Below are 16,580 nucleotides of genomic sequence, written 5' to 3'. Positions count from 1 at the left end.
TGAGGATGCTCATGTCACACACTTGTGTTTTTATCTCTTTTTTATTGTACTCTATGCTGCACCTGGAAGCTAAGCTCTGATGTTGTGCCAGTACAGCACAGCAGCATTTTAGCTATACTAGCTTTTGAATGAACACATAACAAAATAGTCCTGCTGGTAAATGTATTCAATACACGGCCAAAAGACCATGAGTTTGCTCAACATCCTATTTGAAAACCCTGGCTGAAGAAAAGTTATTTAAATATTTCAGTCTGGAAAAGGGATACTAAGCTGTTTGCAAGGCTATAGGACTCTACCAAACCACAGTGAAAGCTATTATCCCAAAATAAAAGCAATTTGGAATAGTGGTACATTTCTTTAAGACATCCGGGGTCAGGAAGTCACAAAATATCTCAGAAATAAATTTAATGCACTATAGATGTGTCTAGCCAAGATAAGTGTTCATGACCCCACAATACAAAGAAAACCTATTAACCAGAGGAAATATCAGAGCCTGTATGACATTTGCAAGGAAAAAACCTTTAATGGTCCCTAAATCCATAAACTCTTTGGGATAATGGTCCAAAATACATGCTGCTTTGATAAGTAAGGAGTCCCAAACAAGGCAGTTGCTACACCACCTCAGGAAAGTCTTGTTGGTGCTGTCAGAATGGCCAGGTACTCAAAAAACACACCTGATCATGTCATAGAGAGGAAAAGAAGGATAAGGAGTGCAGCTAGCCTTTGCAAGGATAGATCTAGTCTGCAGCTGGCATGAGGTTGCCAGAGTGCACAGGGAAATTGGGCAAATTCAAAATTATGAGTCAAGCTGCTACCACTTATTGCATGTTTCTGTTCCCCAAATAAGCACAGATGGTAAAACCTGTCATTTCTATTTTGTTTTATAAAGTATAAACAGAAGCTTTGACTTATAACTGTATTTTAAATGGATTTACATTAAATATGAGGAATTGATGCACACCTACCAGCCAATCAAAAACAAGAATTTTTTGTGACCATGGTTTAAAAGTATTTATACCTAAACTTCATATATTTTTAATATGTGCAAACCTTTTCCGGATTTCACTGCCGAGGCTCAGTTTGGAGTTGGTCCCGTCTGGGTGGATCACTTTGCCCAGTGATAAAGAAGCATCGCGGATAGACAGCGGCAGCACCAATGAATCCTGGGTAACAGGTAGATTATCATCATCAGTGCCCTGCTGGCCCAGGTGCTGCTTTGCATAGTCAAAGCCCTGAACTGGCTGTGTCAGACAAAATATACAAATACAAAGAAATGATATAATCAGTTATTTAATGAAATACATGTAAGATTCTAACAAGATTTTTAATCATTTACTTATTTATTTGAAATAATCTTGGTCAGGTTCAAGCTGGGTCCAGTGCTATTTGGAAATACACACTCATAAGTTCACTTATTCACTCACTCGATCAATCACTCACACCTAGGGGCACTATGAAGTAGCCAATCCATCTATTGCATGTTTTGGGAGATGGGAGAAAACCAGAGGAAGGAAACCCACTTGCCATTTGGACAAATGACAAACTTCACATAGACAGCTATCGAAGGTGACTAACTCACTCATTCCTAGAAGTAATGTAATGTTTTGAAAGGGAGTGGAAAATCAGAGTACCTGAAAGAAACCCCCACTCAAACTTTCACAGACAGGGCTCGGAAGCAAGGATAACACCCAGATCCTCAGAACTATTGTTTCTATGTGGCACCCACTCTCACCAAACATGCCATTCTGCTTGTTAAACACTTCTGGATTTTTTTTTAAATGTATGTCTCTGTAAAATGTTGTTTATTAGTTAGTGCTGTTTATAAGGGGATAAATAATTTTACTTCATGTTACAGCTGTTTAATAGACCACCTGTTTGGTGTACACACAAACAAACACATACATTCATTTATTCATTCATTAATCTATTTTTGCCACTGCTTTATCCAATTCAGGATCACGGTGGGTACTATTCACTGGCCGAAAAATAGGAAACACCCCAGACAGGTCACCAGTCCAGCACAGGGCAAACACACACACACCTTTACACCTAGGGACAATTTTTTAACATGACTTCATGTCTTTGGACTGTGGGAAAAAACAGGAGCACCCAGAGGAAACCCACAAAGACACGGGGAGAACACACCACTGCAAAGTCCACACCAAAAGGACCTGGACCACTCCACTTCTCGTTATGAGGAGACAGCGCTACCCACAGAGCCACTGTGCTGCCCCACAGACATACAGTTCAAGTCAAAAGTTCTAATATACTTGTAGACAACATTTCAAGGCAGTCTTTAGATTTTTTTTTTTTTTTTTTTACAGAATAATGGGAAATGTGTCTTCATTTAAAAAATGTTGGCTGCTGAAAAATGGATGACATTTTCGACCAGCAAGCAAGCTTTACATCAAAACTGTTATTGAGGGTTTTGGATGAAATTACTGTTTGGATAAATCACCACCCAGCATGTAGTGACAGTTTGGCAATTTGGACAGAGACAGGACAGTTTAAAGTTCAAATCAAGTACTTTTTAAAGAATGCAGTCAGGCTTGCCTACTCTCTCTCTCTCTCTCTCTCTCTCTCTCTCTCTCTCTCTCTCTCTCTCTCTCTCTCTCAATTCAATTCAATTCAATTTGCTTTATTGACATGACAAATTTACATATTTGTATTGTCAAAGCTTACATTAGTATATATAAATATTTGAAAAAAGAACAAGTATATACATAGAAAAAAATAAAAAGAAAATATTCAATATGTAGTAAAACAATTGTTCACACAAAAAGAGAGAAAATATTACTGTGTGTGGTGGGTGTGCGATGTGTGTGTGGTGGGTGTGCGGGGGGGGGGGGGGGGGGGGGTGTTCGGGGGGTGTCTCTCTCTCTCTCTCTCTCTCTCTCTCACATATGGACAAGCTATAGTCAGCCATTAACAGTGCCAAGGAAATAAGAAGCCATGCTACTAGGTTAAATGATGGAATAGGAAATACCTGCACCATCAAGTTAACCATTTAAATGAATGTACAGTAAGGAGCCAAAAGAAAACCAATGAATATCAAGGGGAGTCTACTGTCATGGACTTGCCTCCACAGTCACCTGACATAAACTATGTCAAGCATTATGCAACACTTGCAGACAGAGGAAGCCGAGCATGTAGTTACAACATAATTTCGAATATTGGATTTTATAAAACGAATAGTTCTGGTCCTAAAATCTGATTGGCTGAGCCGCGTTCAAAGCCGTTGTACAATCCACGATATACGCACACCTATGACCACCTCACATCATTCCATATTAATACACCACTGAAAATAAAAGTACAAACTTGGTTGAACACTATTTTAAGTCATGTACTATACATGGAAATGTCCAGATTAATATAAACAGTAATCCTAATCACTCCGCTTCGCGTCGTGCCAGAACATCCTTCCCCGTGATAAAATCTCAGTAACGCACGGTCTCTCGTGGCTTATTGCTTTATTACAATATTTGGAATATTGTGAAGTCATGCTGGGGTAATATGGATTGTTAGCTTTTGCTCAAACTTGTAAAGTCCTTGTCAGTTCGAGTGAATTCGGTCATTACAGCAAAAGGGGAACATATTTAGATTTAGATTTTACTCAATGTATGCTGATTATATGAATTGTAGGTAAAACAGTGTATAAAACAATTGTAGGTAAAACAGTGTAGTGTAGAGCTAAATAGTGAAGAAAATCAATAGCCAGTATTCCTCCCAGCTTTACACCCCTCCACACACACCCACACCCACACACACCTACACTTACACAACAGCAATAACTCATTGTAGGAACCAATCAACCACTTTCTTGCTGATATGGCAAATACAAAAAATGCTCCAGGAATGAGCAAATCACCAGCCTGGGTGCCCAGAACAAGCATTCTGAAGGCACTTGGGTGGCGGAGTTGTCTAAAGCACTAGCTGTCAGATGCGCTGTCGATACTGCGCTCTGTGTATCCTGCATGCTGTTCTTCAATGGTCAGGACTCTCCCAGGACCACTACAGAGTAGTATTATTTAGGTGGTGGATCATTCTCAGTACTGCAGTGACACTGACATGGTGGTGGTGTGTTAGTGTGTGTTGTGCTGGAATGAGTGTATAAGACAGCAGCACTGATGGAGTTTTTAAACACCTCACTGTCACTGCTGGACTGAGAATAGTCCACCAACCAAAAATATCCAGCCAACAGCGCCCCGTGGGCAGCGTCCTGAAGATGACCACGGATGAAGGTCTAGAAGATAACCAACTCAAACAGCAGCAATAGATGAGCGATCGTCTCTGACTTCTACAAGGTGGACCAACTAGGTAGGAGCGCTAATAGAGAGGACAGTGAGTGGACACGGAGTTTAAAAACTCCAGCAGCACTGCTGTCTGATCCACTCATACCAAAACAACACACACTAACACACCACCACCATGTCAGTGTCACTGCAATGCTGAGAATGATCCACCACCTAAATAATACCTGCTCTGTGGTGGTCCTGTGGGGGTCCTGACCAATGAAGAACATGGTGATACCGGCTAAAAAAAAGCATGCAGAGAAGAAGATGGACTACAGTTAGTAATTGTGGAACTACAAAGTACTTCTATATGGTAAGTGGAGCTGATAAAATGGACAGTGAGTGTAGAAACAAGAAGGTGGTTTTAATGTTACGGCTGATCAGTGTATAGTAAAGTCACATGTTTGCATACACTTTGCTTGCTCCATCTGTTTTAGTAATTTATGATCGATTACAATTGACTGTCTCTACGCCCCATTCAGTAGAAGATTGGACAGTGATTACTTTTCATTCTGGCACAAATTCAGCACTATGCAGCACACAGTGAAATGTAGTACAGCTGCAGGATGATTACATTTCAACCTGATTTGTATTTTTTTCTGACACAAATTCAGCATTTCATTATTCTAAATGCAAACCTGCATGTATTGTTTTTTTCTGTTAACAGGTCGATCAATGTTAAATCAACGCATTGAATCTTTTACCTTCATTTTGGCATGTATTCTGTCCCTACAGAAAAGCAATGACGTGTGTATTGCGTTTTACATTGTTCCGCTGTAGTGACTGCAATTTAATTTGGCACTAATTCTTCTCCATAACTGTCTTAATTACATTTTCTTGAAAATTTCCTCTGTAGTTGGATTAAATCTGGAGGAACTGAAATCAAATCAAGCTTCAATTAAATTTGAAGTGACAGGAAATCAGTGTTGAATAAACTACATTACATCTAAATTTGTTTTAAATGTCAAATCTAGTGTGTATGGTGACACTTAGTGTGCACATTATGCAGTAATAATTACTTATGGTGCCTTTGAAAAAAGTGAGTGCTGATTTATATGACTTTCTATGACTTTATGATATAGGGGTTGTAGCATTTAGGCAACAGTACATAAAAAAATTATCAAAATTTGATCAATGAATATAAACATTAGGATTAAAAACTGCTTTAAAATTAAACTAGAACATAATTAGCAGGAGAACTCTTTATGGCTTAAATGTCTGTGCTTGATCTTATTCCTTAATGCTTACAGCATTTGGTGCACTGCATAGCCTACTTTCACCCAAAACTACAGAGAATATCTGACCTTGTTCCCAAAGTAATACACTGAACTTTTTAACACTTGTCAGAAACATGAACACTATATGGCCAAACGTTTCAGCCTTTAATTGCTAACAGGTGTAACAATTTGATTATATAAAATACACACTTTGTAGTTCTACAATTACTGACAGTAGTCCATCTAGTCCTACCTAGTTGGTCCACTTTGTAGATGTAAAGTCATGAGTTGGTCATCTTCTAGACCTTCATCAGTGGTCACAGGACGCTGCCAACAGGGCTGTTTGGTGGACTATTCTCAGTCCAGCAGTGACAGTGAGGTGTTTAATAACTCCATCAGCACTGCTGTGTCTGATCCACTCATACCAGCACAACACACACTAACACACCACCACCATGTCAGTGTCACTGCTGTGCTGAGAATGACCCACCACCCAAATAATACCTGCTCTGTGGTGGTCCTGGGAGAGTCCTGACCATTGAAGAACAGCATGAAAGGGGGCTAACAAAGCATGCAGAGAAACAGATGGACAACAGTCAGTAATTGTAGAACTACAAAGTGCTCCTATATGGTAAGTGGAGCTGATTAAATGGACAGTGTTTGTAGAAACAAGGAGGTGGTTTATGGCTGTTATGGCTGATCGGTGTAAATGGAATTTATTAGAATTACAAGTAGTTTCCAACTGTTATTTCAACACTTTAAAAAAGGCCCTTTAATATTTCAATATGACTGTATTTTCATTTCAAGTTCTGTTTATTGTTTTCCTAAGTATCATATCTCTAGTTTACCTGTTCTTTTTTAAATTGGCTATTAATCCATAGTCAATTACCCAGTTTTATCTTTTTTCCACTGTTCCAGACCCCTTTCTGACTAAGAAGGGCTATACTTTACACACACCCCTTTAATAATTATCAGAGATGGGCTCATATAGAGCAGTTTCTTGTATGGATGTAACGCACTGCTCTCCATTATTCACCATCTCTGTGCAGTCATCTTCAACCAGCCAGCAAAGATTTGAACTCGGATCTTAGCAGTGGTGGACTGGTGCATTAAAACTCTGCGACTGATGTTCTAGTTTATTCCAAAGCTGTTCAGTGGGGCTGAGGTGAAGGCTATGTGTAGGCCACTGGAGTTTCTTTCATGTCTTTATAGACCTTGCTTTGTGCACAGGTACACAGTCATGCTGGAACAGTAAAGGACCTTCCCTAAACTGTAGCTGCAAGGTTGAAAGAATATAATGATCTTTATATAATTGATTTATTACACCTGTTAGCAATTGTTGTAGCTGAAAGAATTCAATAATTAGAAGTGATGTCCCAATACTTTTGTCCATATAATGTATTCTGCCTTGTAGATAAACCTTGTTAGAAACTCTCATCTTTATCATGTACTGTAACAAGGGTATGACAGTGTAATCAGAGAGTCTTAAGTGGTAGACTGGCCTGCCCACAGTTTGTGTCTGCCTTCCATCAAAAGCGTGCCTATTAAGGAAGTACATTTGTGTAGCTGAGGACTTTGAAAATTGGCCAGTTATTTACAATACTTATCTCAAAATCATTGTCTGTTTTACCACCGCTTCATCTTGGTCAGGGTCTGATTCATAGGCAAAAGTTAGGAAACACCCTGGACAGGTTACCAGTCTATCACAGGGCACACACACACATACTCAACTTTAGGACAATTTTAGTAGCTCCAATCGGCCTGACTGCATGTCTTTAGACTTGTGGCAGTAAACCAGAGCACCCAGAGGAAACCCACACAGAGACAGGAAGAACATGCAAATTCCACACAAAAGGACCCAGGCCCACTGGCCAAGGAACTGAGCCCAAGCTCTGGCAACAGCACTGCCCACTGCACGACCATGCTGCCCCATCCCAAAACTATTTATTGTAAAACAGTTTATATTGTGTTTTGGAACTGTTTTACATTAAATTTAGGTCAAAGCCTAAGCATCTTACAAACTGTTTTGGGAATTAAGGCTTGTGAAATGTGTCCTAAGAAGTAAATACGCCCTTAAAATGTAAAATAGAGTAAATAAATACAAATGCATGAACCTTTTACCTGATGAAAATAACCCACATCTCTCCGATACGTAGTCTGAATGAAAGAGAACAGCATGAAAAGTCATTATTAATACCATACTCACTCACTCTTACAGTAAGTAATAACAGCAAAGCAAGTAAAGCATGACAGTACAGGTCCAGTTTAGTGCATCATAGCAAGTAGCTTGTATGTAGTTAATGTAGGCTAATTAATGCTACGTGCTAGAGAAACAGTGCAAGCTAATTTAGCAAACAACATTAGCTTTATAACTGTGCATTAATGAATTTAAAAATGATCTAAACATGAATCTTTTGTCTACATAAAAAAAAAAATATATATATATATATATACAGTATATATATATACACATACACATATACATATATATACATATATATATATATATATATATATATATATATATATATATATATACGTATATAAAACCCTGTTTCGCTCATTAAGCTAGTGTAAATACAGCAGAGACAGCAACTCTTCCCCACTGGGCTTTAATTCTGCTGCAGAATGTAGGTTGTGAGAAAAAAACAGCAAATTTAGGTGGTTTTATTACCCCGCAGTTTCAGTTAAAAAACAAATTATAAATGATCTTTCCAGAGCTAAAGAGCCAGACACAACTCACAGCAAATTTTACTGCTAATTTGTTGACGTACCTGTGAATATGATATCATGACCATAAATAAGATTTAAGTATTGTATTCTTTAAAACAGAATAAGACAAGTGCTGTAACTGTAGTAAGGTTTTAAAACACATAGTTTACCTTGATCCTAGGATTCAGGTTGCCAAGTGCATCTGTTTTAAAGTCGTTTTTGTTTTTATGACACACAACCGCAGTGATGATTATGATAATGATGGTAACAATGCCAATAGGAGCCAAAACAGCAGCGATGATCCAGAGGTTGTTGGCTGGACCCTTTACTACAGCTGCACAGAAAAAAAATTGTATACAATATTCCAAACAGTTTGTACATGATATTTCTTTTCATGCATTTTCAAATGTATAGTGGTGTATTTCTGACATATAGTGATGTGTTTCGCCTGTGGCACTAATCCCTCACTCCACACGCCTTCTCTTCTCTGTCCAAAGCTTACTTTTGTGTTTTTATGCCTTTCTCTTCTTTCAGTGGAGAGCTAAAAGTGATGTTTATAACCCAAAAAATGCAGCCTGTGTGGGGGGCTCTATCATGAGCCAGTTTGCACATAGGCAGGGGGATTAGCTCAGAACTGCTTATTTACAAGCTGTAATCACTTGGCTGGCAGTTGTCTATCCGGAAAGCCTAGTGCACAATACTCAACTGAAATGCAATCATTGTGTAGAGCACACACTTAATGGCTCATTTTGTGATCACTGGGTAGAGCACACCACACAATCAGTCATAGTATTTTAGCCATTTTTAATACTTTAATGATTTCAAATGTAGAGACAAATGTAGGTGCAATAATAATACACATGTATGCTGATTACATACGTTCAGCCTGAAGCTGGACAAAGTAGCCCAAAGTCAGAGCCATGGTCTGGGAGTCCACTGTGTTCAGGATTTTAGCTGCAGTTGTGCCGAGGAGTGGTGTTCCATTCAGCTGCACATAGTAGGTGAGTTCAGCTGGGCTTTTCGGTCCTGCTACTCGCCTCATGCCGACCATCTGAGTTCAGTAAGAAAGTAGATAAGTAGATTATTATGATTATTTTACACTTGGTTGCTGTTAACATGGATACTGTAGGTATAAAAATATTGATACAATGTGATACTTAATCATTAGCTCTTCTATTGCGCATAGGAACAGATCTCCACCAACTGTGTACCAACAGTACATGATCTCCACCAACTGTGTACCAACAGTACATGGTAGGTGTACTTAATAAAATATATTTACATTTTCAGCATTTAGCAGACGCTTTTTATCCAAAGCAACTTACAGTACTGTGACAGTATATTGTCTAAGCAACTGAGGGTTAAGGCCTTGCTCAAGGGCCCAACAGTGGCAAACTTGCAGTGGTGGGGCTTGAACCAGCGACCTTTTGATTCCCAGTCCAGTACCTTAACCACTGGGCTACAACTGCCCTAGCTAGTGCAAGATTGGTGTATCTAATAAACTGGCAACTGAAGTCCTGATTTAATAAAAGATAGCATAAGTAAACATTTATGTATACTTGTTTTAAAGATATGACATTTGAACGCTTCTAATTAAAAGTATAAACTACAGAGCACTGCCACTGTAGACAGATTTATTTAGTAGTAGAGTGGTTAATCAATGGTCAAAATAACTATAATACATTCACATTTCTCTATAAGGCCACATTCACAAAGACATTCATTGCTTTGCTTAACAAATGCATTGATGTGCATTACTCTTGTTTGTGAACAGAATTTTGTCTTATGATCTCGGCTATCAGCCGGCCGGATGCCTACACAGACACATGATCGGCTGTGTGTCTGTAAGGGGAGGGACAATGGCTGAAACAGGGTTCCTCATTGCTGGGGCAATTACAACCTCTGCTGACCAGTCGAGGTACCTACACGGGGATGGCTGATCATGGATAGCAGTGAGTGGCTCTCTGCATGTGATTAAGGGATCTGTGAGACCCCATCCCTAAAAGTGAAAGGAAGCAATCTGCATGCAAAGCCCTGAAATGGACTAATGCCCTGTCCAGGGTTCATCTTCTTGCGCCCAGTGTTTCATGGTGGAACCTGACCCGCCGTGACCCCGACCAGGATAAATCATTAGATAAAAATGCAGACAATTTATAAATCTTTACTTTGATATTTAGGGTTACCTGGATAGTGTAGCTGCCCACCGTTGTGGCCCGTCTAATGCGGACACCCTGGTGGTGTGCGACCTGGAAGAGCTCCGCCAAGCGCTGCTCCATCAGACTGGCAAAGCTCTGATACTGGCCTTCCAGAGACGAGTTCTCCACATCTTGAATCACTAAACAAACACCGGCAAGCATGGAAGGAAAGCGGAACCTTTATTTATTTACTCAGTACGGTAGTAAATCCAATCACACTGTGGCCGACCTTGGTCGAGGCTATCGACCCTCCCGACAAGCATGAGGATAAATGCCAAAGAAATACAATCTTACTGATAAGATCTCTTGCTACAGGGCCCATGCACATAAACATACCCACCTAATCACACACACTCACATAAACCAAACACACATACAATTATACAGATGTACTATTTTTAGTAAAAGTCAGGATTACTAATTATAGTGTGTAGCCTTGATTTGGCTTTGTTTTAATTACAGTTAAAGTCATAAGTTTAGATAAGTATCTTGTATTTATATATACAGTGGTACCTTGTAACTCAACATCCCCTAAACTCAAAATTTTTGAAACTCAATGCCCTTTGTCGCAAAATATGTTACCACTGTATTTCTGGGATTGCAATAATGTTTGCAACTGTTCTTTTTATGTGACTGATTAGAACACACTTCCATTTAGGTTTCTGAAAATCTGCTGGGTTTAAAAATATACAGACAGCAATTCATTTGTGCACTTGTCATGCACTGTACTCCCTAAATCCACCCCTGAAAATGTAATGCTAAGTGATTAGCCGTTTATGTAATCACAGTCAACATGAGGATTACCTGTAATCACCCAGAAGTCTTTGGTTGCCACCGATGTGTTGAGGTTGTGGTACTCCAAAGCTACAAAAAGAAGAGAGAGGAAGAGTATATAATCAGACTTACTTTAAAGCTTTGATCCAGAACCCAGAAGCCATTTAGAATGTCTTAGCTTGGTGTGTAGCCGTCACACAATCCATAGTCGTGCAGTAAAGCCCTGGAGCATTTTCCTAATAAAAACATGACTCGATTACACAGAGCTCGTCTGATTAAAAGCTTTGGCCAGCTGCTTGCTCTCGGGGCATGTCAAAGCACGGAGTGTGAAATCAGGGTCTGGTCTATTTCTCCTGGGAGGAAAAATGGAAGACTAAGCAGATTTTTTTTGCGTATTAAATCTACCTGTAAAGTCTGTGGTGGCATGCATTATAATTAGATGAACTTAATTAGAGCAGAAAAAGGAGCAGCACAGTGTTGCATTCTGAACAACTAAAAATCTGTAGAAGCAATTTGCCAACATGGTGGCAAAACATCTGAGACTAACAGTGAAAATGCAAATCATAAAAGCTACATAATAATTTGAGAGTGAAGTTGAATCTTTGCAAGATTCACATACATTTTAGAATTTTGACCTGAGGAAGGCAGGTCAACTGGGTTTTTATGTCTCTGATGTCTGGCCGAAACACCTACTCTGTACACTATGTGTGAGAATCCACTGCTGCCAGGCAAAAAGATGCAGCTAGTAACTGCAAATGTGTGATGTCTGCGTCTCTTCTCAGCCAGTGCAAAGGTGGTGCAAGCAACAAGGAAATTGCAATAAAGGAATTGAAAATAACCAGATTTTCCATTCCAGTCCAGAGCCACTTGATTTAAAATGTATAAATGAAGGCTTGATGATCATTGTCACCTTTTAAAGTAAGGCCATATAGATGTTCAGATGTAGGTTAATGTCAGTTGTTATAAAGAGACAAAAGACTAAAGACATCATATTGCCCCCCCAGGACAATCAAGCAATCTACCATTTTAGCCCTAGACTTAGACTTACGCTCTGCAGTGATGAGAGGAGGGTAAAACAGGAAGTAGCCCACAAGCTCAGCAGTCAGGTGACTCAACAGGTTACTGGCCACAGTGCCGTTAAGAGCAGTGGTCTTGTTACGCACCACATATATTAGAGACACTGCGGGAGAGCCAGCTGACTGAGACACACTCAAGATCTGAGAACAAGAAGACGGCTTTAAGTGAGGGAAAGAGACAAACCAAGTGGGCATGTTGATTTATACATGTCAAGGTAATCTTAAGATTTTAATGATTTGTTACTTTTTTTCTATAGCTGATTAATGAGAAAGTTTAATATGGGTTTTTGGACAATTAATAAAGCCTTCCAGGTCATAAGTTCTGGGCAAGCCGTAGCCTAGTAGTTAAGGTACTGGACTAGTAATTAGAAGGTTTGTGGTTCAAGTCCCACCACTGCCAGGTTGCTGCTGTTGGGTCCTTGAGCAAGGCCCTTAACCTTCAATTGCTCAGACTGTATACTGTAACTGTAATGTTAGTCGCTTTGGATAAAGGCGTCTGTTAAATGCTGAAAATGTAAATAAGTTTATTGGTATTTTTCTGTTGGATTTGCTGCATCCCAACTCAGCAACTTAAATGATTTATTTAGTGGTGCCAGGAATTCTAAAACGACAAGGTAAGACTTGCTTAGCTGTGGACATATTTTCTCATGTTCCAGCAGCTTCTAATTAATTTTAGTTGGTCTTATTATATCTGCCAATCCAGAAAAATTTCCTGTCATTGCAAGGTGACAGTTTAGGTTTTCCATGTCTTTGTATTGGATGCAGTAGAAACACTCTTCTGTTATGAGCTCAAATACTTCGCCAGCTATTGTTTCTCATCACTGACATTACAGAACTTTCTGCACCACCAAATTATTAATCTAAATGACTGTTTGTATATTTCTTCTTGCATAGTTACACCAAACACAATAATCTTAGGCAATATTAAGAGGTCTTCCAATCAGTTGCAGTAAAAGAACAGCAGAAATCATTGGAATTCCAAGACAGCTGAGATGTCTTCCACAAGTGTATGTTAACTTATATACAGTTTTGTTAAACTAGAATTAAAAAGTTTAATGTAGAGTGCAGAATAAATGTGTATCAGACCTGTACGGAGAGTCTGCTGTGTGAGTTCAAGACTTTGGTCTCAGCCTCAGCAAAAGCCTTCTCCAATCGCTGCTCCATCAGCTGTGTGAATCTGCAGGATCTTAAATCCTCTCCAGGGCCTACAAATCTCAGAACTGTACACACACAATGACATACACACTAAATCAGGCAAGTACACAACATCTAACATTTAAAGAACAGCTGCAGATATAAGTAGAATCCCTCAATTTTTTTGATGTTTTCTAGCTAAATGTCTTAGATAATGAAAAGAAGTCAAGCTCATTACATTTATTAGCTCCCTATATTGTTCTGTATTTCTGACCTGTCTTTAGCATGAATGAAATAGCAGGAATGGGTCTCCAGTGGGCTGCTGGGATTGGCACTGCCTGAACCACAGGCACAAACTGCCGGATGTCCGCCATCAGCCGGTCCAAGCCGTAAGCACTCAGAGCCTCGACTACCACAGAGGAAGAGTAGACCATGTCGCCACGAGTCACATAGTAACCCACAGTCACGTTGGCTACGATGAACAGACTTTCAATCTGCTGGAGCAAAGAACATCAGTCAAACCAAATGTCTAATCTTACCAGAAAACCTAATAAAAATTTATAAATGTTAACTTAAGTTAGCTTGAGTACAATCAATATTTTGTGAAGAGGAAATAACATTGCTATATTTAAAATTGTTGCATCTAAGACCTTACATAACTTGCATATAAAACAAAAAACAACAATGGCAGACTAAATGGCCAAAAACTGTTTTTCAGTATTTTAGTTGCTTTAGTAGTATTTTTTGCTTTCCCATTGCCAAAAGGGAAATAAAATAATTTCATTCATTTGCATATTTTATTACTGATTTATGCTGGTCAAGATTGCAGTAGTTCTGGCTTCTCTTAAATCACTGGGAGCAATGCAGTAGCACAACCCAGACAGGACGCCAATCCATCCAGACATAGCCAATCATGTCTGTATGTAGATGCCTAACCGGCTGGGGATTCAAACCCTGGATCCCAATGGTAGTGGGGATCCATTTACTTACTATAATTTACTTCATTTTTGGCAACAGTTTTGAAAAGGCCTTATCCTGTTCCAGTATGACTTTGCCCCTGTACTGTATACAAAGCAATGTCAATATAGAAATGGTTTGTGAACTCCAGTGGCCTGCACAGTGTCCTGACCTCAGCCCTAAAAAACACCTTGACACCAGGCCTTCTTGACCAATACCAGAGAGAAGAAAGCAAGAGAGAAAGGCGATACACCAATTCCACCAAATCTCACTGTGTGTTAAGATTTGTAGGAACCCATTTGTAGGAACTCATTGAGTGTCTGTATGTGTTTGGGATTTCCTTTACAAGCGACCCTTGTTGCATGTAATGTGAACTGGCCTTTTGCCTGTGTCCATAATCAACACTCCATAATATTAAGGGATTGTGTTTCATTTGCCCATGTTTCCCTCATTTCAAAAGATCATTAGAGGATTAAACTACTGTTTTTTTCCCTAATGCCTTCACTAACATCAGCAACTAATTTCTGGCCCTACACCTCTTTCATCTAGTTTGATTAACCCCCAATTAAGTCTGGCTTCTTCATTGCTAATTTATTATTTTATTCTATTTAAAATAAATAAATATGTAAACCAGATTTATATAGTATATACCATAAATGTATACATATAAATTATTTATGTACATAAGTTATGTACAAAAAGCCCTTAAAATAATAATGGACAGATTTTTTATTTTTAACCAATCAAATCCCTTTTTAAGAAGAAAGAGACAAAATTAGCTAAATAAAACTCTATAAACACTGTAAAGTTTAATACAGCAAAATTATTATATACACCGACCAGGCATAACATTATGACCACTGACAGGTGAAGTGAATAACACTGATTATCTCTTCATCAGAGGCAGGAAAAATGGGCAAGCGTAAGGATTTGAGCGAGTTTGACAAGGGCCAAATTGTGGTCGGTCAGAGCATCTCCAAAACTGCAGCTCTTGTGGGGTATCTATCAAAAGTGATTCAAGGAAGGAACAGTGGTAAACCGGCGACAAAATCATGGGCAGCCAAGGCTCACTGATGCATGTAAGGAGTGAAGGCTGTCCGAGCCAACAGACGAGCTACTGTAGTTCAAATTGCTGAAGAAGTTAATGCTGGTTCTGATAGAAATGTGTCCGAATACACAGTGCATCACAGTTTGTTTTGGCAGCAAAAGGGGGACCAACACAATATTAGGAAGGTGGTCATAATTTTATGCCTGATCGGTGTATTATCATTATAATATTGTTATTGAATAATATTAAATGTTGTTTTTAAATGGCCTTTGACTTTAAATGAAGAGAATTTGAACAGGTTTGAGATGATAGGCTGGTGACTTCTCTGTGCATAAATACATACAGCTATTTTGACCTTATTCACTAGAAAGTTTAAAGTAGTTTTTTTTACAAGGTCAGAAAGAAAACCCAAACTGTCACATCATGCTAAATGTAACTGTGTGAAGCAGGCTCATTATTTGCTTTGTTATTCTTTTTATTTTTATTTTTAAATTTTATTTTTATTTATTTTGGTGGGCAGATTGTGTGATCTTTGTAACAGCATGCATTTTACACACTTAGTTTGATCATTAAATAGATGTGTTAGACTGCAAAACAATTTGCAGTAAGTGTAGGACAATAAACCCAAGACTGAGTCAGCAGGGATGCAATATACTTGAGCTTGATTTAATTCGTTAGCTGACTTATAACTGCACAGACCACTAAAAGTAAATCAGATACTGACTCTTTAATTGCAAAGTCAATTTGCTTTGTTCTTTATTAATGTATAAGTAAGCTGGACAATGGGGAAAGAGGGTGGGGTGTGGGTTATTTATCTGTCTATTTTACAAACAAACAGATAAATATAGTTACTGCTGTAATCAAGTGTGCTAAAATATTGTATAAACTTTGTTAAATAAAAGTCATGTCACTTATTCAAAGCACTATATGGCCAAAAGTATGTGGACATGCCTCCTGGAGGGAGACTCCATATTAATGGCCATGGTTTCGAACAAGCTTACATAATTTTAGCCATATAGTGTACATCCATGTACAGTATCTACATCTTTACTACACCAAAAGCAGTATACAGGCTAGGTATCGGCATACAGCTGGGTCAAAAATTAAGAGACATGTACCCTATGTCATCGCAGTCTTGGGATTTCAATTATATCTGCTGCTGTTCTTTTTCT

General features: G+C 38.8%; 1 protein-coding gene across 1 annotated transcript in view; it reads right to left on the bottom strand.

Moving 5' to 3' along the window:
• The window catches only part of kiaa1549lb (KIAA1549-like b), a 65,394-nt gene that overhangs the window by 22,848 nt on the left and 25,966 nt on the right, over positions 1-16,580 (bottom strand). Inside the window, exons 5-13 of the mRNA XM_063005201.1 lie at positions 13,678-13,897; positions 13,356-13,489; positions 12,242-12,410; positions 11,224-11,283; positions 10,408-10,559; positions 9,104-9,275; positions 8,395-8,558; positions 7,634-7,669; positions 1,051-1,241 (exon numbers count right to left, since the gene is read on the bottom strand). Of these exons, the coding sequence (XP_062861271.1) occupies positions 1,051-1,241; positions 7,634-7,669; positions 8,395-8,558; positions 9,104-9,275; positions 10,408-10,559; positions 11,224-11,283; positions 12,242-12,410; positions 13,356-13,489; positions 13,678-13,897 (1,298 nt within the window). The remainder of the gene's footprint in view (positions 1-1,050; positions 1,242-7,633; positions 7,670-8,394; positions 8,559-9,103; positions 9,276-10,407; positions 10,560-11,223; positions 11,284-12,241; positions 12,411-13,355; positions 13,490-13,677; positions 13,898-16,580) is intronic.

Source organism: Trichomycterus rosablanca, chromosome 11, assembly GCF_030014385.1.
Source record: "Trichomycterus rosablanca isolate fTriRos1 chromosome 11, fTriRos1.hap1, whole genome shotgun sequence".
NCBI lineage: Eukaryota > Metazoa > Chordata > Actinopteri > Siluriformes > Trichomycteridae > Trichomycterus > Trichomycterus rosablanca.
The sequence above is the reverse complement of the archived record's forward strand: the minus strand, read 5'-3'. Positions and strand labels throughout refer to the sequence as shown.